The 24,253-nt window shown below is 37.1% G+C and overlaps 1 protein-coding gene across 2 annotated transcripts in view; it reads left to right on the forward strand.

The window, feature by feature from the left end:
• The window catches only part of AFG1L (AFG1 like ATPase), a 185,056-nt gene that overhangs the window by 117,151 nt on the left and 43,652 nt on the right, over positions 1-24,253 (forward strand). For both annotated transcript variants that reach the window (XM_004422187.3, XM_087443965.1), the window contains exon 8: positions 15,746-15,828. In XM_004422187.3, the coding sequence (XP_004422244.1) occupies positions 15,746-15,828 (83 nt within the window). The remainder of the gene's footprint in view (positions 1-15,745; positions 15,829-24,253) is intronic.

Below are 24,253 nucleotides of genomic sequence, written 5' to 3' on the forward strand. Positions count from 1 at the left end.
AGATGATGGTTAGCATTTTTTAGCAATAAAGTATTTTTAAATTAAGGTATGTACATTGTGTTTTTAGACATAATGCTACTGCACACTTAATAGACTACAATATAGTGTAAACATAACTTTTATATGCACTGGGAAACCAAAAAATTCATGTGACGCTTTATTGCGATATTCACTTCATTGCGGTGGTCTGCAACCAAACCTACAATATCTCTGAGTTATGCCTGTATTAAACATCGAGAGCTCCCCCTTCACTACTCTTCCCTTTCCCCATTCCTCCCACCCTCTACCCCAGTCTCATTCCTACTTCCCTCCTCAGGAGTAGCCACTGTTAAAAATTTAATGTGGAGGAGTGACATCAGCATCATGGCTGAATAAGACATCTTTTGTTCATGTTCCCCCACCACCAACAACAGTTTGACAACCATCTACAGACAAAAGAGCCTTTGTGGGAGCTGTTAGATTCAGCACCATATGCCAAGGAACCTGAGAGGAGACTTGCCCATCCATGTGTCAGGTAATAGGCATACAGACCTTGGTCCTGGCTGTAAATCCTGCAGTGACCCATGAACCAACTCCAGCTCCTCTTGGCCATGGTCTGGGAGCCCCTGGAAACACTATCTTAAACAATCATCCAAGGATGAGAGAGCCTTTGTGGATGTCCAGGTTTCTGGCGGAGAAGTTCCAGCACACCAGTGGAGAGAGAAAAAAAAAAAAAGAGTTTGGACACATTGGAGAGGATAAGAGGAACAGTTTGACTTTATCTGTATCACCCCTCCCCCAAGACAGCACAGCTTAGGGCCAAGAGAGATCCCCCATAGGGGAAAGTAAGAGCATGTGAGTGATTACTCAGCTTCCCCAGCTGTGTGTGACGCTGCCAAAGAAGCTCATTTCTCTTTTGCTCCATCCAAAGTGCTGAATCGTGAGCTGCATGACTGGAGGGCAGGAAGAGGCTGGGAGAGCAGCAGATAGGACGCTTGGTGGGCATTAAAGGGAGGCAGATCATACTAACTTCTTCACAGACACCATCAAGAAGCCTGCCCATGAGCCACAGGGGATACCTCGCCCACAGATTAGCCCATCTGGCCAAAGGGCATCCCCAGTGCTCTGCACACGTCACCCGCACACACCCCCAATCTGTGGCTGGCACCCTGTTTGTGCTCCTGATGGTGGTGGTGAGGGTGAGCTGTGGCAGATGGCTAGTGAGCATGTTCAGAAAACCTGAATTTGTGGACCGGAGAGAGATCACAAACTTGAACTTTAGTGCCACCTTTGGGAAAACTAAAGGGAGGCTCTCAGCACTTGGCATGGTGTGTTGTAGGATCGAGAGAAGGCATATAAGCTTAGGAAATCTGCCACAAGAGTGAACAAGAATCATGGAGCTGGTGTATCCATAGAAGGTCTGAAAAAGCCTCAAAATCACTAGCAGGACTGATGGAAAGTATTTCTCTCCTGAGAGCAATTAGTAAAGACTAGAGGAGGTGACTGCTATTTCAGATGTGAAGAGAGCAATACAAAACTTCAAGGAACATGAAAAATCAAGGAAATATGACACCACCCAAGGATCACAATAATCTTCCAATAACTGATCCGAAAGACATAGAGATCTGGGATTTACCCCCTAAAGAATTCTAAATAGCTGTTTTAAGGAAACTCAATAGCCGCAAGGAAACACACAAAGACAGTTCAACAAAATCAGGAAAACAATACACGAACAAAATGAGAAGTTTAATAAAGAGATAGAAATCATAAGAAAGAACCAAACAGAAATTCTGAAGCTGAAAAATACAATGAATGAAATGAAAAAAATGCAATAGAGAGCATCAACATCAGACTTGATCAAGCAGAAGAAAGAATCAATGAGATTGAAGACAGGAACTTTAAAGTTATCCAGTCAGAGGAGAACAAAGAAAAAAAAATGAAACAGAGTGAAGAAAGCCTACATAATCTATGGGATACGATCAAAAGAAACAATCTGAATTATTGGGGTTCCAGAAGGAGAAGAGAGGGAATGGGGGCAGAAAGTTTATTTAAAGAAATAATGGCAGAGAATGCCCAAATCTGAAGAGAGATTTGGATATCCAAATTCATGAAGGTTATAGGTCATCAAACAACCTCAATTTAAAGAATCCTCTCCATGATACGTTATAATAAAACTGTCAAAAATCAAAAACAAAGAGAGAATCTTAAAAGCAGCAAGAGAAAAGGAACGTGTAATTTACAAGGGAACCCCCATAAGGCAATCAGCGGATTTCTCAGCAGAAACCTTACAAGCCAAGAGAGAGTGGGATGGTATATTCAAAGTGCTGAAACACAAAAACTGCCAACAAAGAATCTATCCAGCAAAGTTATCCTTCAGAAACAAAGTGTAAAGATTTTTCCAGACAAACAAAAGCTGAGGGCATTCATCACTACTAGACCTGCCTTACAAGAAATGCTGAAAGGAGTTCTTCAAACTGAAATGAAAGGACAGTCGTTAGTAACATGAACACATATGAAAATATACAACACACTGGTAAAGGTAAGTATATAGTCAAATTCCAATTACTCTAATATTGTAATATGGCAGAATGTTAAACACTTAATCTAGTATAAAGGTTAAAGGACAAGAGTATTAAAAATAACTATAGCTACAATAATTTGTTAATGATTACACAATATAAAAATAGGTAAATTGTGACGTCAAAAACAAAAAAGGGGGTTGGTATAAGGGTAGAGTTTTTGTATGCAATTGAAGTTAAGTTGTTATCAGTGTAAAATAACTTATATCTATAAGATGTTTTATGTGAGCCTCACAGTAACCACAAAGCACAAACCTGCAATAGATACACTACAGAAAAAGAGAAGGGAATCAAAGCATACCATTAATAAGATGGCGTTAGTAAGTACTTACCTATCAAACAATTATTCTAAGTGTAAATAGATTAAATTCTCCAATCACAAGGCATAAAGGGGCTGGATGAATTAAAAAAACCAAGACCTAACTATATGCTGCCTACAGGAGACTCAATTCAGCTTAAGGACACATAGGCTCAAAGTGAAAGGTTGGGAAAAGATATTCTGTGCAACTGGAAAGCAAAAGAGAAGAGAGATGGTATACTTATATCAGCCAAAATAGTCTTTAAGTCAGAAACTGCAAAAAAAGGCAAAGAAGATCATTATTTAATGATAAATGGGTCAATTCATCAAGAAGATACAACAGTCATAAATATATATGCACCCAACATCAGAGCGCCTAAATCTTTTAATCAAATACTAACAGATCTGAAGGGAGAAATAGACAATAATACAATAATAGTAGAGGACTTTAAAAAATGGGCAGAGGAACTGAATAGACATTTTTCCAAAGAAGACATACAAATGGTCAATAGGTACATGAGAAGATGCTCAACATCACTAATCATCAGGGAAATGCAAATCAAAACCACACTGAGATATCACCTCACATCTGTTAGAATGGCTACCCTCAAAAATACAAGAGATAAGTTTTGGGGAGGATGTGGAGACAAGAAAATCCTTGTGCACTGTTTGTGGGACTGTAAATTCGTGCAGCCACTATGGAAAACAGTATGGAATTTCCTCAAAAAATTAAAAATAGAACTAACATATAATCCATCAATCCCACTTCTAGGTATATAGCTGAAGGAGAAGAAATTACTATTTCAAAGAGATATCTGCACTTCCATATTCCTTGCAGCATTATTCACAATAGCAAATACGTGGAAACAACCTAGGCATCCATCAGTGGATGAATGGATAAAGAAGAAGTGGTAAATATATACAATGGAATATTTTTCAGCCATGAGAAAGAAGGAAATCCTGCTGTTTTTGACAAAATAGATGGATCTTGAGGGCATTATACTAAGTGAAGTAAGTCAGAGAAAGACAAATACCATATGATATCACTTATATGTGAAATCTAGAAAAGCCAAATTGAAAGAAACATTAGATTCGTGGTTGCCATGGGCTGGGGAGTGGGGGAAATGGGGAGATGTTGATTAAAGGGTACAAACTTTCAGTTGTAAGATGACTAAGTTCTGGGGATCTAATGTACAGCCTGGTGATTATAGTTAACAATACTATATTGTATACTTGAAAGTTGCTATGAGAATAGATCTTAAAGGTTCTCAACACACAAAAAAGAAATGATAGGGGCTGACCTGGTGGCATAGTTGTTAAGTTTGCACACTCTGCTTTGGCAGCCCCAGGTTCACAGGTTCGGATCCTGGGCGTGGACCTATGCATTGCTCATCAAGCCATACTGTGGCGGCATCCCACGGACAAAATAGAGGAAGATGGGCACAGATGTTAGCTCAGGGCTAGACTTCCTCAGCAAAAAGAGGAGGATTGGCAATGGATGTTAGCTCCGAGCCAGTCTTCCTCAAAAAAAAAAAAAAAATGATAATTATGTGAGGTGGTGGAGGTGTTAACCAAGGCTACTATGGTAATCATTTTGCAGTATAGTGAGTGTTATCAGTTGTATACCTTCAACTTAGACAATGTTATGTGTCAATTATATCTCAATAAAGCTGGAACAAAATTAATGTGTCTCTTTTCAAGCATTTTTCTGTACAATTATATGCATACATGTCTCTGTATATGCCTAAATCTATAGTTTTGTTTTGTTATAAATTAGTGGGGTAATAGTTACATCTTGATCTGAGTTGTGCTTTTATCCCTTGGAGATAGGCTGGAGATCTTTTGATATCAGATATAACTCTATCTCATTCTTTTAAATGGCTGCTTTGTATTTCACATTATGGCTGCACTATCATTTTTAAACTAATCTGCTATTTTTGTATACTTAGGTTTATCCTAGTTTTTTGCTTTTCTTTTTTTCTTTTTTTCTTTTTTGTTTATTGCAGTAACATTGGTTTATAACATTGTAAAAATTTCAGGTGTACATCATTGTACTTCTGTTTCTGCATAGATTACATCATGTTCACCACCAAAATACTAATTACAACCCATCACCACACACATGTACCGAATTATCCCTTTCACCCTCCTCCCTCCCCCCTTCCCCTCTGGTAACCACCAATCCAATCTCGGTCCCTATGTGTTTGTTTATTGTTGTTATTATCTACTACTTAATGAAGGAAATCGCTTTTCAAATAATACTTTAAAAAACCTGTTTACAAATATATTTTTAGTCACATGAGTCAATGTTTCTGTAGGATAGATTCCTAGAAATGGAATTTCTAGGTCAAGGGTTCTGTGCAATTAAAGCTTTGTTGGGTTTTGTCAAATTACTCTTTACATGTGTATTAGCTAACGTGGAAAATTAAATGGTGAAATTGAATTTACAAATAGTAAAATGATATATTTTTAAGAAGCCACATTAAGCCTTCTAGCACAGTACGATATAAATAAATAAATGACAAAAAAATCATGTGGAGCTGAGGTATGATGCTCTGGGGATTTTATTGGATGTTGCTTGTACATATTGAGTTAGCAACAAGTTATTGCAAAATCATATTACCAAAATATTTAAGAGTGGTGGAATTTTTGACTTTTGCTATATGTCTTATTCTGAACATAGTAGGTTTGTGTAGCCATGAAGATCACATGGTCTGCAGACCCAAGTTCTGGTCTTCTGCTCCCATGAGCTAAAAAAACTCTAGACAAGTGATCAGAATATTTGATCTTTTTGAACCTCAAGTACTGCATTGGTAAATTGAGGCCAACAATCCTATCTTTAAAGATTATTGTAAAATTAAGTGCTCAATAAATGGTAGCTGTTATTTTTATTCTTCAGTTTTATAAAGATAACCATGATTAAACATTTATCTTCTGGATTAAATGGCAGTGGGGTATCTTCTGTATAACAGATAGAAAACATGTAAACTCTGTGTATCATCCCTCTATGTATCAAAGGTTGCCACTTTCTGATGAACAGAAACATCTCTTCATATAAACATTGGATTCTTTGTTTTGTTTTCTACCCCTATGCCAAAATAATTTAATAGTATAAGGACAAGACTTCATCAATTCTTACTTGCTCACCATCCTGGCACATAGCTATTTCGGATGCAAATTGGTATCTTAGATCATCCAACTTAATTAAGTCTTATCAGGAAACTGATATGCTAACGGCGCCCAAGGTCTTGACCAAGCTGACAAAGTCAGCATAGATTATTGTTCTCCACAATTGCCTACTTCCTGATGATAAATACCATACTTTACTAGAGTCCAAATATTTTCTGGAAATCACTCTAAGATAAAGAATGTAGAAGAGAAAGTAAGTCATTGGCATTCTTAACAAGACCTCTGGTTACGCAGTAGCAGTTGCCAGTCAGATGTTCCACCTTTCCTTTTATAGATGTGAGAGTGGTGGTGTGTTTGAAGGGCCGTGGTTTCACCTGAGTTCCACACTGACAGAGAGACCCCGCAACTGTTGTGCTGGGCTTCAGTGCTACACTTGCTAGGTTTGATCAGGTGTACCACCAGATGCTGGTGCTTTGCCTTTTTTTCTCTTTTTTTTTTACAGTTACTTTGAAAATATTTTGTGACATATCCAGAAACTGATTATTTCAGAGGAATATTGGGGTGTTCCAACTCATAGTGGTACTCCAAAAAGATAAGGATGTAACCTCATTTACAATATGAGATGTGAGTTGAAAATCTAACTCTATAAACCTAGGGTCATCTAGTTGGAGATGTTGCAATCCTTTCCTGGACCAATCTGTAGTATGTCATCACCCAGGTCTTCTTCTGTTCTTTCCGTACATTCCCATAGTGTTTTTTTCCCTAGGGAAATTTGTTCCAAGTCCTCTTCATCTAATCAAACTATTCCAGCTTTAGAATATTTCTCCAGCCCACATTAAGCTTCATCAATCCTTTGTTTCCTTAGTATTCTATTACTTTCCTATGTTGATTCAAATAGTTCTTGACAACTCATATGCTTTTATGTCCTTTAGCCCCATTGCAGAGTAGTGGTGATTTCCTTTTCATCTCATTTTGTCCAAATGTGAATGAGAAGGGAATCAATGCTACGGATCTCTGGCTCTGTGATTCTAGGATCATAAACACCAACCCTGGGTGGTCCTATGGCTTTAGTTACCACTTATGGTGGGACATTGTAGTTATTTTCTTCAAAATCCACTCCACCTTTCTGCTATTGTATAGTAGCCATGTGATTTGGATGGGACCAGTCAGAGGTAGGGCTGGATTAGGCCAAGCCAATGGGTCTCAACCCTGGCTACCCATTAGAATGACCTGAGGAGCTTAAAACAAAACAAAATCAGCCAAATAAACCTTCCTCTGCAAAAATGTCTGGGAGTGGTGCCTGGGCATTGATACTTTCTAAATAATTCCCAGCTAAAGCTAATGTGCAGCCAGTATTGAGAGCCACTGGTCTACCAACCAGGGTGTTTCCATCTTTCCTGCCACTTGCGTTGGTTTAGGAAACTTAAACCTAAGCAGTTAGCTTGTGCCATTCCTTAAGCTACATGAATTGGTTATGGTGGTTATAATCAGCCTAATCAGCATAGCTCAGGAGTTTTGTTTGATGGATATGGATATGTTTTCAGTTTCATCTCTTTGTCGTGGAGAGACCTTACCTTGGGATGAAACTCCAACTTGGAGGAGGACAGAGTTTTCTGTCTCAGCTGAATTCTGACAAAGACTTCTCTTTGACCCTACTTTAGTTAGCCTCCTCTGAGCCCTCTTCTCTACTGGGCCTCGACTTTGGCCTACCATGTCTGTGTCGGTCTTTGCTGAGTCCAGTTTTAGCAAGAATCCTGCTAAATCAGTTCCTATTTTGTCATAAAAGCTCTTTGGGAAAGGCACTGTACTGGTTGGCTTCTTCCTGTAGTTCCTAACAGATTGACTTGCATCTAAGCTTTGCACATACATTGCTGATGATTTGTTCAGTTGATCAATATTTAGTAAGCATTTACTATGTACTATGTACTAGATAGTGTATTATGTGCTGGGGACACAATGAGGAACAACACAGATGTGATCCTTGTCTCGTAGAGTTTACAAGCTTGAAACCCAAATCTGTTTCTACTATCTCAATCATTATAGGAAAACTTTCAATTTGTTATAATTGCAGTATAATATAGCTGGACAAAGTCTCTAAAAAGCTTCCCCATCTCATTTTTTTATGGGGTTAGGTTGTAAATAAGTAAACAAATCTGTTTGCAACATGGCTGCTCCTCAAGTTAGCTATCAAGACTAGGCCTTGCTTGGTTAGCATATGAGCGGGGAGCAGCACAGGTGGGACTTTTCCCAGCGGGCTGACAGAGTACTGCAAGAGGTCCCCAGTAAGCCCACAAGAATTTTGCATTGCCTTGTATATCCAAGAAAGAGCTCTGGTTGCTTGAACATATCCTGGGGTATGGTGGCAATATGGCAAAGTAGTTAAGAATATGAACACTGGAACAAAAAATCTGGGGTTTGAATCCTGGTTCTACCACTTCTGAGCTCTTCGACAATAGGCAAGTTATTTCTCTGTGCGTTAGTTTCCTATCCATCTGTAAAATGGGAATAATAATAATAATGCCTACCTTATAGAATGGTTGAGAGGATTAAGTGAGAGGAATATATTTGAAGAGTTTAGAATGGTTCCTGGCATGTGGTAAGCCCTTATATCAGTGTTTGGTATTTGATGATGTTGATGATAAAGATGGACTCGTTTATTTACAACTCAAATTCCCTTACTGAGTTTATGGCAGTCTTAAGAGATTTAAAAAATATGAACAGCATCTTCATGCGTATTTTGTAGAAGAGAGTAATCGTCAGAGATGAGTTTGTACTTTCCTTTCTGCGTCTATGAGAGAGGGGAAATCACCATCATCATTGGCCTCCGGTCCTGCTTCGTAGGGGCTCTGAGTGTACGGTGCTGTGTAGTGAGTTAAGCAGGCAGTCCTTGCTCTCTTGGAGTTTACCTTCCAAGACTGACAGCATCAGTTTAGATGATCAAGTAAAGGTCATAAAAACAGTGGACTGTGAGTTGACCAGACATTTTAAACATAGAAAATATCCTATATAATGAAAGTTTACTATAATACGACCCATTATACTGTAGGATTTAGTACAGGGTGTGTATATCTCATACACAGTTTTGGACTAAATACTTACAGGTAATCATAGTAGAATCGTATGGTATAGACCTCTAGAAGAACAATTAGCATATTTATACTGTGCAGAGGTAATTAATTTGGGGCAGGGAAGGAGGAGTAGGGGAGCAAAAATTTATCATGTAAATTGTATAAGGCTGAAGAAAAATGACCCTCTGGCTACTGTTTAATGTAGCAATGTGACATGGTGGGATGACCATGGATTTGGGGATAAGAATGACCTGGGCAAATCATGGCTCAGCCACCTACAAACTGTGTGGCCTCTCTGGAGCTCTATGAATTGTGAATTTACTGTGTTTTCCCTTCCAACTGTGGCTGCAGAAAGAGTCAGATTTGTGGCTCACCAACAAGTGTATATAAGTGTGCTTTTTAGCTTCAGTTCTGGCTTTTTTTTCTCTCACAATTGTTCTTTACTTTTTTACTGTTTTTAAAAATGCCTTCCTGTATGCTTATTAATGGAACAAGAGTATTAGCAATTATATTAGTTTGCTAGGGCTACCACAGACCGGGTGTCTTAAACAATAGAAATCTATTTTCTCACAACTCTGGAGGCTAGAAGTCCAAGATTAAGGTGTTGGCAGGGATGATTTCTTCTGAGGCCTGTCTCCTTGACTTACAGCTGTCTCTCCTGTCTTCACATGTCCTTCCTCTGTGTGTGCACATGTCCCTGTCCTAATTTCCTCCTCTTATAATGGCACCCGTCATGTTGGATTAGAGTCCACCCTAAAGACTTCAGTTTAACGTAATCACCTCTTTGAAGCTCTATTTCCAAATACAGTCACATTCTGTGGTACTAGGGGTTAGGACTTCAACTTATGAATTTGCAGAGGACATGATTTAGCTCGTAGCAGTGATTAAAAAAAAAAGTAACCTCCCTTATAAATTTCCTCAACTGTAAAATGGGGATTAAAAAAATGATTAGCTTCCTCTGTTTGATTATTGTGAGAATTATATGAGATAAATTCAAGTCAGTTGCCCAGCACAATTGAGTCAAATAATAGGCACTTTGGAATTGTTAAATATCTTCCTTTCCTACTTTGTGGAAGGGGAGAGAAATTCTGTAACTGCTTGATAAAAAGAAGGGATACAGACCTTACCTACTAAGGTGATAGGGTGTGGGTATTTTAAGTGTGAGAGACAGCTGCGGTAGCCAGGGAAGTAGGAGTGGGGCAGTGGGGAAAAAAAAGTTTTCGTTTACTTTGGAGTATGAGATAATCAAGAAAGCAAAGGAGCTGGGGTGGCTTGAGGTAGACTCTGAGGCTGGGGTCTACTCCAAAATGCAAAAAGCCTGGTGAAGAACTTTGCCCTGAAGTAAAAGAACTTCAGCAATAGTGTTAAGAATTTTAGACTGAAAGGGATCATAATTCAATTCCTTTATTTTATGGAGGAGAAAACTGGTGTCCAGAGAGGTTAAGTAACAGGCTAAAATCACACAGCTAGTCAATTGGCAGAGGACTTATCAACTTTAAAAAATTACGTCCATGATGGGGAGGAGAAGAAAATGGTAACTTGAGGCAAATATCTGAATTCTACCAGACTGTCAGAGCTAAAGCTATATCTTATTCATTATTGTATCTCCAGTAACCAGGGAAGTGCCCGACATATAGTGTTCAGTGATGTTTGTTAGGTTGATCCAAAATAAATATTAAATTTGCAGGAGACTTCTTAAACCATAAGTGTACATTTTTGTGATATAAAACAATGTAGCATATTTATGAAATTTATGGAACATCTTTGTATCATCCTGAAAATCAATATACAAAAAAGAATTACATTCATAAGTGAGTTTCCAAGCAACCCTGCTGGATACAGGGTCAGTATTCAAAAATCAGTTGTATTTCTTGATACCGGTAGCAAACACATACTTAGGAATGCTCATACATTCCTGGTGGGAGTGTAGGTTGTGCAGTCATCTTAGAAAACTGGCAGTATTTACTAAAGCTGAGCATACTTTTACCCTGTGGTTAAGCAGTTACTCTTCTCGGTATATATTTAACAAGGGCGTGTGCATGTGTGCACCAAAAATCACGTGCAAGAATGTTTGTGGCTGCGTTATTTGAAAGAGCTAATAACTAGAAGCAACCCAAATGTCTATCAACAGTAAAATGAGTCAATAAATTGTGGTATATTCATATAGTGGATACAATATGGCAATCAATAAACTACGACTGTACATACACAACATGTGGATGGGTGAATCTCGCAAACGTCAAGGAATCCAATCACAAAAGAATACATGCTGTGTGATTCTACTTGTATAAGGTCCAGAAGCAGGCAAAATTCTGTGATGCTAGAATCAGGATACTGGTTACCTTTGGGGAGGTAAAAGAGGATACTAGGGGGGCTTTAGAGGTGCTAATCTTCTATTTCTTGATGGAGCTGGACACTAGTGATTTGTGTACTTTTCTGTATTTGTTATACTTAAATTATAAGAGGCTTAAAAATATGTGGAAGTTTATGTATTGGATTTTTATATAGCATTACTTAAGCTTAGAAATAGTAGCACACGGTTATTTTAAATGAGACTGAAGCAATTATCTTAGAATGTATAGCTGCCTCAAAAAACAAGACACCCTCACCCAGTCTCCCACCCTTTTTCTGGTTCAATATCTTTCTTCACTCTTACTTGTCATTTACTTATAGAATTGTATTCCTAGTAAACAAAATTAATACAGTATGCAGTATAGCTTTTCTGTATTTAAATCTATAGTTGTTTCTCTCATAGAACTTTTAAGATACCAAAAAGAATTAAGGTTAGAACCATGTGTATAATATGATCCCAATTTCTCTGTCTATCTACTTGTCTGTCTGTCTGTCTATCATCATCTCTATACGTATAGGAAAAACTTGAAGGATATAAGCTATAAGCAAACTTTTTTCTGATAAGGGGATAGACTTTCATTTCTACTTTTATACTTTTACTATTTGAATTTTTTACAATGAGCATGGGTCACTTTTTTAGTTTAAAAAAGATACATTTTTAAAGAATTAAGTTAAAAGATAGATCTTAGTTATTAAAATGTTTTATTTCCTAGAACTAGAACAAGTCTCAACCATTCTTTCCTTTTATGCTTACTTATTAAAAATGTATAAAACCAATCAGTTGAATACTGTCAAGAAAAACTCCAATAATTTTGATCCTTTAAATTCCTATTTAATATAATCACTTACCTAAGACATAAAACTTTGATTTATGTGGGGTTTTTTCCTCTTTTTCCAAATTTTCTGTAGTAAGCAATATTACTTTTGTAATAAAGATATGTAAGGGAGGCAAATCTTTATTTATTATTTCAGTCTTTGCTTATGAGGTTAATATATTGTGCTTTTAAAGGATTTTCTCCACAATATTTATTGTTCCAACTGGGAAGGGAAAAGCCAGAGTAGAAGCTATCTAAAGTTATTTTGTGAGATGGCTGTTTTTCTAATGGTATTATTCAGAATTGCTAAAGATATACACAATAGATTTTGAGGAAAATGCAAACTGGTGAAATACAGTTCTTTTAGTGGTACATTTTTCTTCCCAGAGTCAAAGGCCTTTGACTCATGAGTGTGTTCCCAAGGGTGTATTAACCTCCCTCCTTTTCCTCTCCAAATTTCCTAATTGCATTTTTAGTTTGTGTAATTGTATTCGTCCTTTGTGTACATAAATATACAAACTATTTTAAAATAAACTTTCTTTGGTAGCTGATTAGTTTTATGCATTTGAATTGGATGGTGATAAGAGGTCACAGGTCTTGTAAATATCCCTGGAAATTAGGAAATTACTTAAGAGATCATGCCCTTTTGACTATTCATTCTCAACTTAGAAATAGCTTAGCTTTCACCCTTCTGCAAACTGTTTTGAAGAATCTAGCTTAAGTGAATAAAATCTGAAAAACTGAGGTTTATTTTTCTTTAAAAATATAAACCGAGTGTTAGTATTTTTCAGACAATTAAGAGCTAACGTCTGAGGGCTTTGGTTATAGTTCTTCTGCTGCTGATTAGGTATTCCTCAGTGGTGATTAGTGAGTGTACAAATGCAATCATTTGGTAGGGCTTAATCACTCATGAGAGAGAAGTTAGTACCCAGAAAGAGAAATTGAAGCTTGTATAACTTCCATTAGCCTTATTTTTTTCAAAGTGAAAAAAATTTTTTTTGACTAAATTAGAATATTAAGCCATATAAGATAAACTGTAGTTTAAAACAAATAGAGAACCTGGGGAAATACACTGATATGAATATATTGCTACACTCTGTAGTGTATTGTCTGTAGTACAGGTAGCTTATGAATAATTGGCCCTTCCATACGAGGACAGATTTCCCTCAGAGAGAGAGAGTAAGTAGTGCTGCCTAAACAAGTGTATTTCCTCCCTTCTTTGTACTGGGTGGCTGAGCCCCTACAATTATAGCACAGGCAAGAGGGAGGAAGTATCTCTTTTCTCAGGTTTACTGCGTTCTGACTCATAGTTGAGAAGGAGAGAGATATATAGCTATGCCTTTTTTTCTTTACAGGTCATCTGAGGCAAGGGGAGAGTGGAGTGCATATATTTGGGCAATGCTGTATTCCTTTCTGGTGAGATGCATTACAGGGCCTGTGTTCTTGAGTGAGGCCTGGGGAGTGGGTTGAGCAACTTAGAATGATAAGCGAGGGATGTCTGTGTGGGGAGGCCAGCTGCCTGCTCAGGTCAAGCATTGTAGGGCGGCATGACCCTGTTAGGTTCAGGGCTTGTTTTTCACATGTGCAGTTCAAAAGCTCAAGTTTGTAGGCTTCCCCAGAGGACCAGCTTCTTCTTGGGGATTATTTTATACTAATCGCATTCACAATTGCTAATATATAAATCAAAATGCAATACCTACTCCAGCCTTTCAGCCCAGATTTCTGGGTCTTCACTTCTAGGATGACCAACTGTCCTAGTTTGCCCAGCACTGTCCTGGGGTTAGCACTGAAAATCCTGCATCCAGAAAAACTCCTCAGTCTTAGGGAAACCCATTAGTCCCCGGGGATGGTTGACCACCCTCTTTTACTTCCCTGAGCCCCTTAGCATCTGCAGCACGAGAAGAGGGGAAATTATTCTCATTGCTGCTGTGTGCAGTCTCTTCCCTGTAGTGCAGATGATAAACAGCCCTCAGCCCTTGCATAGCGGGACAACCCAGGATGCAACTTCAGGGAGGAAGAATGTTGCTACATCTCAAATGTGCCCAGATATCGATTGCTGCATAACAAATGACTGAAAAATTTAAAGGCTTAAAACAACATTACTGTATTATGTCTCCTGGTTTCTGTGGTTCAGGGATTTGAGAAAGGCTCAGCTGGCATTTCTGACTCCCTCACTACAATAGTGGCTACAACCGGAACAGCTGGGGACTGGTCAGGCACCTCCGTCTTCATGTCATCTCAGGGCCTCTCCAGGTCATCTCTCTGTATGGGCTACTTTAAGCTCTCATGACGTGGTTGCCTCCAGGCAGTTTGATGCTTACCTGGCAGTTCAGGGTTCCAGAGCAAGTGTTTCAGCCAACAAGTAAGAAGCTGCCTCAAATGTCACATTGGATATTATTGTGTAGCATCATTGACACCATAGTCACAAAATTCAAGGGGCAGTGCACAGACCCCACTTCTTCATGGTTGGAATGTCAGTCACAGCGTGTTGGGATGGAGAGATTATTGCAACTATCTTGGAAAATACAATCCACCACAATTACCTTAGCCACAAAATGCAGTTTTTCATTAATAAAAGTAGTGAAGTTGTTAAAATTCAATTTTTTCCTCATGAATTTTCATAATGCAATTTTCCTTTTGAATGAAAACAGAAAAGTCAGCCTGTGAATGTTTCTTGAATTGTTCTGAAAACCCATGCTCACGATCGTTCTACTGGAATGAGTGTATATATATATGTATATATTCCCTCCCCCTGCAGAAAAGCCAACTTACCAAGAGAGGTATATCAAAAGTTCATTTGCTTCCATAGTAAGAGTTTTACGGGGTGTATGTATGTATCTGTGTGTGTGTGTGTGTGTGTGTGTGTGTGGTGTGTGAGTTTCCATGCACATATGCACCTGGGGAGATGGAAAGGAAAGATTAATTGGGAGAAGAGAAGGACAGCAGTGGCACAGGATGACTTAGGTTGAAGGGAGGTGTTCAGAGCAGGAAAGAACTCTGAAGACATCGACGACTGGAAAGGGAGCTAAGGGACAAGGGCAGTGGCAGTCATTTAGAAGTGAAGGGCAGGCATACCTATAGCATCACTTTAGTATGACCATTCGTTTAAAATGTGGATACTTACGTTCCGGTGCAGCTCTTTCAGACTCTCGCACATCGTGACGCTTAAGACCCATGACTTACTCTTTCTGACAGCCTCCAGCTTCTCACTTGAGAGTAATGGAAATTGGGATTTTAAAAAAAATCTAATGCAATTATTTGGGGAATTTACTGACAGCGCTCTTTTAGCAAAATTTCAGGAAGGCATGCTGCAATGTTAATTTTATTAAATTGATGTTTTTTGGCTTGATATGTGGTTAATATTGCAACTTTTATGATTCTTACGAGTTCTATTGTTTTGTCCTAAACTCATTATATTATTTTATAGAGGAAAATTTCAAAAATTAAAAAAAATAGGATAGCAGAAAGATTATAATTCTAAGCTACCACTTGTTGAAAAAGATACTTTATGTGTTTGGATTGTAGGAATACTGTAATACGATCCAGCTAGATTCTGGGATAGATTACCGGAAAAGGGAGCTTCCTGCTGCAGGAAAACTCTACTACCTGTAAGTATTTTTAAATTTAAATTTAAATTTTCCAGGTTTAATATCTAATGATTAATTAGAAAAAGATGAGAAAAATAAGCAGAGTAATTATTACAACACGAAAGGCTAGTTCTGAAGCCTGTGATTTTTAATATGCAGAATGTTATACTGTTCACTTCTTTAAACTGTGTTTTTTGCCATCCACATTTGCATGATTTATAATATGTGATTGGAGGAAACTCTAACTAGTTTTTTGGGGAGGAGTGATGACAGATGGTTAGAAAGTAACAAGTATCCTCTTATAAGAGACTCTAGTATGAAGAGAATATCTTTATTGTGCTAAAGTAATTAATTATTTGTGGACATCTTCTGACAAATGTGTCATTTCTGTTCCCCCCAAATTGTTATTTTATTTTGTCAGGCAATCTGTTTGTAGTTCTCATTGTTGATTGACTTCCATACGTAACTATGTAAAATATGTGTACACAAGTGCAACTGGATATATTTTGTCTTTTGAAAGCCAAGACTCGCCTGAGTAGGAGCAATTTATAATGATAGATGTATTCAGCATGTGCAGTTAATGCTGAAAAACAAATATAGTTTGTTGTAAAATGTCATTTGTGAGACCCTGAAAAGGAAGAAGTGCTTTACAAACGCAAACTGCTGTTTAGTGTGTGTGCAGCCAGTGTTTGGTACCTCGTGGGTTCTCAGTGAGTAGATCTGTCCAAGGGCTCATTGTGATTTAACTCAAAGGCATGTTTCTGCTAATTTAAATTTTGATGACAACGTGCATATGAGAGTTTCAGAAAAGTTCTTGTCTCTGCCACCTTGTAAGCAGAAGTACTTTACTGTTTTTGAAGCAGAAATTAGCTAGAAAAATCACATAATTAAAATTGCATACTTTACAGCGTACCAAGGGGACTATTTCAGTTTATTATTCAGATTCTGATGATTATTATAGGAGGTTCTTCATCTGCCCTTAAGTACTTTGTCTTTAAAGTACTTTATAATTTTAAAAAGTTCTTATAGCACTTTTTTCTGCTTTAACTTGGAATTTTTTTCCTCCAGTTTCTTTTGTGTTTGTGTTTTCTGGTTTTTTAATTTTTCTGATATTCTCAATCTTTCTCTGACTCCTTGCTACCTATTTCTTGATGTTCTAGATGTGTGATATTTATAAATTGACTTATTATTCTCTTTAATTTTTTTCAAAAGAGATAATCTTTGTTCCCTGTTTTCCCCCAAAATGTGTCCCTATGTGGAAGAACTAAAACATTTTCCTAATGGGAAGTTCCTTAAATAAAGATGGTAGTCTGGGTCTAAATCATGAAATTTGTTTCATAGTGCTGGAGAGTTCTCAGTGGAATTTACAGGAGGTGGAAAGTCTGTGTTTGCTTGGAGCGTAGCCATTTTCTCTCTGATCTACCTTGTGTTGCCTCTTCCTCTTCCTGATAAAAATAATACAATTCTAACGCAATTAAATTCAGGTTGACACTTAAAATGTGCACCGGAGGAAAACTAATCTAACAATGTCTCAGAGTCCAGGAAACTAGAATCTACAAAAGATAGATACATGAAACTCTGGAACAGTTTTCTTAAAAATATATAAATTCATTTAATCCTCAGGGAAGGCAGATTTTATCATGAATTTGACATCAAAAGGGCTTCACCCTAGTCTGGTAACCAAGAATAGAGAGCCTAGAGTCACATCGCACTTAGAGAGTAAGGCAGATATGTGTCCCTGAGGAGAAGTGGGAGAATATTAGATACCAAGATAGCGTGCTAGGGATATAATTTATATTGTTTCACATGAGCCCTTAGGTAGAACTTCTTTCCTGACAAAGTAAAAGAAAATTTCCTGGGGTCATGTTCACATTTCTGATTTAATTAGGTTTCTTTTTGTGTTGTTCTTATAGGAAAACTTACTAATTTCCCCCCATAACAGATTTTAATGTGCCGTGCTGTATATTGCCCTATTAAAGCACGGTTTTCTCTGCCTAAACCTCTGGAATTGGTTCCTGAATATGCAAGTCCAGACTACACCCTTGTCACTCTCACTCGCACCCCAACTAAGTGAAAGTAAAAACAAAATTCTAGCTTTCCTCCAGGAGAACACCAGGCACTATCTCAGAATTTCATACAAGCAGAATCCCGTATATGATCTTTCATTAAATATAAATATTCACTAATTCAGTATTTTATTAGTCTAACTTTCCAAAAGCCAATTAAAAACGTCCCAAAACACAATCCAGATAATATCAACAGTTACCAGAGATTTTAAAAACTACCCAAAAAGTTGACATGGAACACTTTCTATGGTTCATAATATTGTCTGGGTTACAGAAGAACTAACTCATACAAGGCATTGTATGTTTGTATGTCATCTACTTCAGTTGTAGTTTTATATTACGTTAAATTTAGAAATCGTAGAGTACCTTTATAAATAAGTTACAGATGTTTTTGACCCATCCCAAGAAGTTTTTAATCTCGTATAAAACAAACTCAGAGAATTTAAATGTAGCAAGTTACAAGCGACAGAGAGCTTGAGTGCGAACATCCAAACTTTTGCATAGATTAAAACACCCCATGGTGTCCAATTTTTCATTCTGTGGTCACTGCACCATCATCTCAGAGATGAGCACGAAGTCATTTTCTTCCTGGCTGCTTGGTGGATTGGGCTCAATAAGATGCCCATGTGTGGAATTTGGTTTGCCAAAATCCAAACAGGTTGACCAAGCATTGGGCTTGGACCAGTAATTTATTTTGAACTGCCTGGTGTTTGCCTAGGATGGCGCTATCCCATGCCTTCCAGAGGATTTAACTGCTTCAGATTAGCTCTCTGCTTGGGGGCTGGTGACACTAGGGTTATCATTTTATATATGCGATGAGCATCTCTTTTCAGACAGGAAACATCACTGCTGAGGGGTCCATGAGATGCTGGCCCAGGCCATTTTGCTGTCACTTCTGTGAAGGGTTATGTTTTCCTGGGGAGAGGAGGTCACCTTGGACTCACGCTCGCTCTCTGTCTCTTTTCCTTTTTCATTCAAGAGCTGAGTAGTACAGGTTTTTTTTCTACTAAGTCTGTTGAAGGAACTGGGGGTTGGGGGTGGAGAGAGGGTTCCTATTCAAACACCATATCTCCATCATACTCACATACAAACACCCCACCTCCAGCACAGAAGCCAGGGCCTCAATGGAAGATTATTTTGGCTGTCCTGGGTCCTTTGAATTACCATATGAATTTTAGGATCAGCTTATCAATTTCTACAAAGAAGCCAGCTGGAATTTTGATAGAGATTGTGTTGACTCTATAAATCACATTGGGGAATACAATATTAATTCTTCTGATTCATGTAATGTTTTATTAGTTTCCTAGGGCTACCATACAAAGTACCACAAACCGAATGTTTTAGAACAGCAGAAATGTATTCTCTTGTTCTTGAGGCTAGAAGTCCGAAATCAAGGTGTTGGCAGTTTGGTTCTTTCTGGGCACTATGAAGGAGAATCTGCTTCATGCCTCTCTTCTAGCTTCTGGTGGAGTTCCTTGGCTTGCAGGTGCATCACTCCAATCTTTCCCTTTATCTTCACATGACATTCTCCCTATGTGTCTCTGTTTCTAAATTTCCTCTTCCTATAAAGACACCAGTCATTGCATTAGGGACCACCCTAATCCAATATGACCTCATCTTAACTTGATTACGTCTGCAAAGACCCTATTTCAAAATAAGGTCACACTCACAGGTACTGGAGGTTAGTACTTTAATACCTATTCAACCCATAACAGATGTCTTTTCATTTATTTTGCTCTTTAATTCCTTTCAACAATGTTTTATAGTTTTCAGTGTGAAAATTTTGCAGTTCTTTTGTTAAATTTATTCATAAATATTTTATTCTTTTGGAAGCTAGTGTGAGTGGAATTGTTTTCCTAATTCCACTTTTGGTTTCTTCATTGCTACTGTATAGAAATACAACTGATTTTTGCATATTGATATTGTCACCTGAAACCTTGCTGAACTCATTTATTTGTTCTAATAATTTCTTAGTTGATTCCTTAGGATTTTCTAAATACAAGATCATGTCATCTGCAAATAGAGATAATTTACTTCTTCCTTTTCAATCTGGGTGCCTTTTGTTTACTTGCCTAATTTCCTTGCCTAGAACCTCCAGTGCAATGTTGAATGCAAGTGGTATATTGTATCATAGAGAGTGGACATCCTGTTCCTGAGCCTAGGAAGAAGGACTTCAGTCTTTCACGTTAATTATGATGTTAGCTCTGGGTTTTTCATAGATGCCTTTTATTAGGTCGAGTATATTCCCTTCTATTCCTAGTTTTTGAGTGTTTTTATCATGAAGGGATGTTGGATTTTGTCAATGCATTGTCTGTTGAGACGATCTTGTGGGTTTTGTCCGTTATTCTGTTGATATGGTGTATTTCATTAATTGATTTTTGGATTTTAAATCAGTCTTGCATTTCTAGGATAAATCTCACTTGGTCGTGGTGTATAATCCTTTTTATTTGTTGCTGGATTTAGTTTCTTAGTATTTCGTTGAGGATTTTTGTGTTTATATTCATAAGAGATATTGGTCAGCGGTTTTCTTTTCTGGTGATGTCTTTTTCTGGTTTGCTGTCAAGATAATACTGGCCTCATAGGATGAGTTGGGAGGAGTTTCCTCCTTTTCTATTTAGATTTTCTCTTTCCTCTTGAGTCAGTTTCGGTAGTTTGTATTTTTCTAGGAATTTGCCCATTTCATCCAGATTATCTAGTTTGTTGTTATACAGTTGTTAATAGTATTCTCTTATAATCTTTTTTATTCCTATAAGGTTGGTAGTAATGTTCCCTTTTTCATTTCTGATTTTAGTAATTTTGGCCTTCTCTCTTTTTCTTGGTCCATTTAGGTAAAGGTTTTTCACTTTTATTCATCCTTTCAAAGAACCAACTTTTGGTTTTGTTGATTTGCTATATTATTTTTCTCTTTTTTATCTCATTAATTTCCACTCTAATCCTTATTATTTCCTTCCTTTCACTTGTTTTAGGTTTACTTTTCTCTTCTTTGTCCAGGGCCTTATGGTAGAAGTTTAGGTTGTTGGTTTGAGATTTTTCTTCTTTTTCTAATGTAGGCAGTTACAGCTATAAATTTCCCTGTAAGCACTACTTTAGCTACATCCCATAAGTTTTGGTATGTTCTGTCCTCATTTTCGTTGTCTCAAAGTATTTTCCAATTTTCCTTTTGATTGCTTTTTTTGACCCATTGGTTATTTAAGAGTGTGCTGTTTAATTTCCATTTATTTGTGAATTTCCCAAATAACTTTCTGTTACTAATTTCTAATTTCACTCCATTGTGACTAGAGAACACACTTTGTATAATTTCAATACTCTTTAATTTATTAAGGTTTGTTTCATGGGCTAGGATATGATCTTTCCTTGAGAATGTTCCATGTGCATGAAAGAAAATGTATATTCTGTGGTTACTGAGTGTTTATATAGATGTCTGTTAGGTCTAGTTTGTGTATAGTGTAGTTCAAGTCTTATTATTTCCTGTTGATCTTCTCCCTTATTGTTCTATCCATTATTGAAAGTTGGATGTTGAAGTCTCCAATTATTATTGTTGCATTGTCTATTTCTCCCTTTACTTTTGTCAGTTTTTCTTCATGTGTGTTGGTGCTCTGATGCTAGGCGCATATATGTTTGTAATTGTTATATCGTCCTGATGGATTGACACTTTTACTATTATGAAATGTCTCTTTTAATCTGTAATCACCTTTTTTTGTTTGTTTTAAAGTCTTTTTGACTGATATTAGTAGTGGTTGCTCTTTTCATAATATATCTTTTTTTTCGTCCCTTTACTGTCAACCTATTTGTATCTTTGAATCTAAAGCATATCTCCTGTAGACAGCATATAGTTGGATCTAGCTTTTTTATGTGGTCTAACAATCCCTGCCTATTGATTAAATTGTTTAATCCATTCACAAGTTATGTTATTATTGATATGGTTGGGATTTATATTTGTTCTTTTACTTGTTATTTTTTTTGTTTCATGACTTTCTTGTTCCTCTATTCTTCCTTTACTGCTTTCTTTTACAGTAAGTGAATATTTTTTAGTCTAACATTTAAATTCTTTTAATGATTTTTTCTATTATATTTTTTGTCTTTTTTTTTAGCGAAGAACTATTTATCTCTATGAGAAGTATAAAGTATAAAGTTTCATTCAAATTGATGTGTTGTCTTAAATTCAAAATGAAGCATTGTATGTTGCTCTATGTTTTGATAATTAAAAAGTCAGTAATGGTAATGAGTCTTTAAGGCCACCTGTAGGGAAAAGGGCTCGATGATGGGGAAATATAGTTGGCTCTCAAAAGTAGATGCACACTAGTATCTTTGTCATAAAAACTCCTATTGATATTTTATGAATGATTAAGTGTCTATGACATTGCAAACTTATAACAACGACAACAATAGCTTTCTGCTTTGTATCCTCTCAGACATAGTCAAGTGGGCTGTTTATTATGTCTCTTAAATCACAAAATTTTCCTATTTGACATAATTTAGATGCAAATTTAAATATTTTTAATCAATATTATATTAACTCAAGGACTACTGAATTAAAAATTAATATCAAGAGTTTGAAACTATATGAAACACCACGCAGAAAGTGGTACAGCAGCAAAAGAAGTTCATCTTGTATAGACTTCAATATCAGGTTCCATCAGTCATCTCAGCACACCTTTTATCTTCTATTCCTTTATTGAACTGTCGTTTGACAATAGCATATTACGGTGTTTGTTTTCCAGCAGGCCAGACAGGACCAGAAGAGAGCTGGCCCACCATTTCCAGCTAAACACATTAACAAAGTATTAAGTTGTATGGCTATACTCATCTAGTAAAGTGGAAATAAGCTGTATACACAATATGTACATGATTAAATAATATATATACTTATACATATAGAAGTACAAAAGAAAGTTTTTAGATTTTCTTGGAATTCTTATCTTGTTATTTCATCTTCAGAGAGAGAGCATTTATAAGTAAAAGTCAATCTTCAACATAGGAAAAGCTGATCTGGCAAAGTCCTAGGTCTTTAGTTACTAGCTGTGTACCTTTTTTATCTACTAAAACTCCCTGACCTCTCTTTCCCAGGTGGATGTGACCATCTTCTTCTCCTGAGGAGGAGTTAGAGCTTTTTACTCTCAAGCTTTTCTTCATTTTTATTGTTGTTGTTGTTCTTTTTTAAAACCTTCAATCATAATAGCCTTTCTGAAATTTTATGAATAAGAAATATTTTTGGATCTACCAAGTTGCAATACTGCATGTTACACCACTGATTTATTTGGGGGGGGGAATGCAACATAGATTTGGCAGAAATTTTATATGGAATTTGGAGCTGAGAAGAGAGAGTGGAGGTCTGGAATTTGAGAGTTAAAAGTGCTAGATCCCACTTTCTGCATTATACACAGGTCAAGATTAATGGAACCAGGTGAGTTACTCTCCAGGTGATTGAGAAGGGTGGGAAATTTAGAGACTGAAATGGATCTCTGAATAGTCAGTTAAGCCTTTGAGTGATTGAGAAGAAGATAAATACTAGGACAAAATCCATCCTGACAACTGAGTCCGTTATATAAAACAAACCTACGGGATTTGAAATGCAACCAAGTCTGTTTTATATTAAGGCAAGTATAAACCGAGTTAATCTTAGACCTGCCTCCAGCCCCAGATTATGTTTGGTATGAGCACAAAGAGCTGTACAGCATGAATGCACAAGGAATCAGTAGAGCGAGAAGGCTTACTGCCAGGGAAGTTTGGCACAGGAACTCTAAGAGGAAGGGAAAATTTCTCCCTCGTTGAATCAACTTTGGCTCTCTGGAATAGAGAAGATGAAGAGAGAGGGACCAAGGAAAGCCAACCCTATTCTACTTGTTGATACCTTAACAAGCTGTTGATTTTTAAAAGGGGATAAAGGGGCAAAGTGTGGGTAGCATTCTGTTCCCCTGAGTCAATCCTAATGAAGTGGGAAGTTCTTGAAGAAATTAATTTCCATTTAAATTCATGTGTGACCCTCTTCTAGAAACCTCCACTTGTTTTGGAATTTTTGTTGAGAATTTCAAATGATCCAGCAATAATAAGGTCTTTTTTGATATGTTCTATTTCTTGAGTCCATGTTTTATGTTGAGTGCCTGAGTTCAGCTGTAGAAATTTTCTCAAAGTTGGAACGACTGATTACTTTCCTCTCTGTTTACTAATTTAATATAGAAAAATAAATCATGATTCTCATACTTCCGAAGCAATCAGGCTTTTAATCCAGGGTACTGTACTCACAGGATTCCTGTAGGTGTTGATGCCAAATTTCCTGGCAACGAAACAGTGGTTGATTCCAGGGCTTTTCTGACTTAAAGACACAGTGGTACTACTCAACAGAAAATACAAACCTGCCCCTTCACTACAGTTTCTGAGCT

Source organism: Ceratotherium simum, chromosome 19 (assembly GCF_057802395.1).
Source record: "Ceratotherium simum simum isolate JZ-2026a chromosome 19, ASM5780239v1, whole genome shotgun sequence".
Classification (NCBI taxonomy): Eukaryota; Metazoa; Chordata; class Mammalia; order Perissodactyla; family Rhinocerotidae; genus Ceratotherium; species Ceratotherium simum.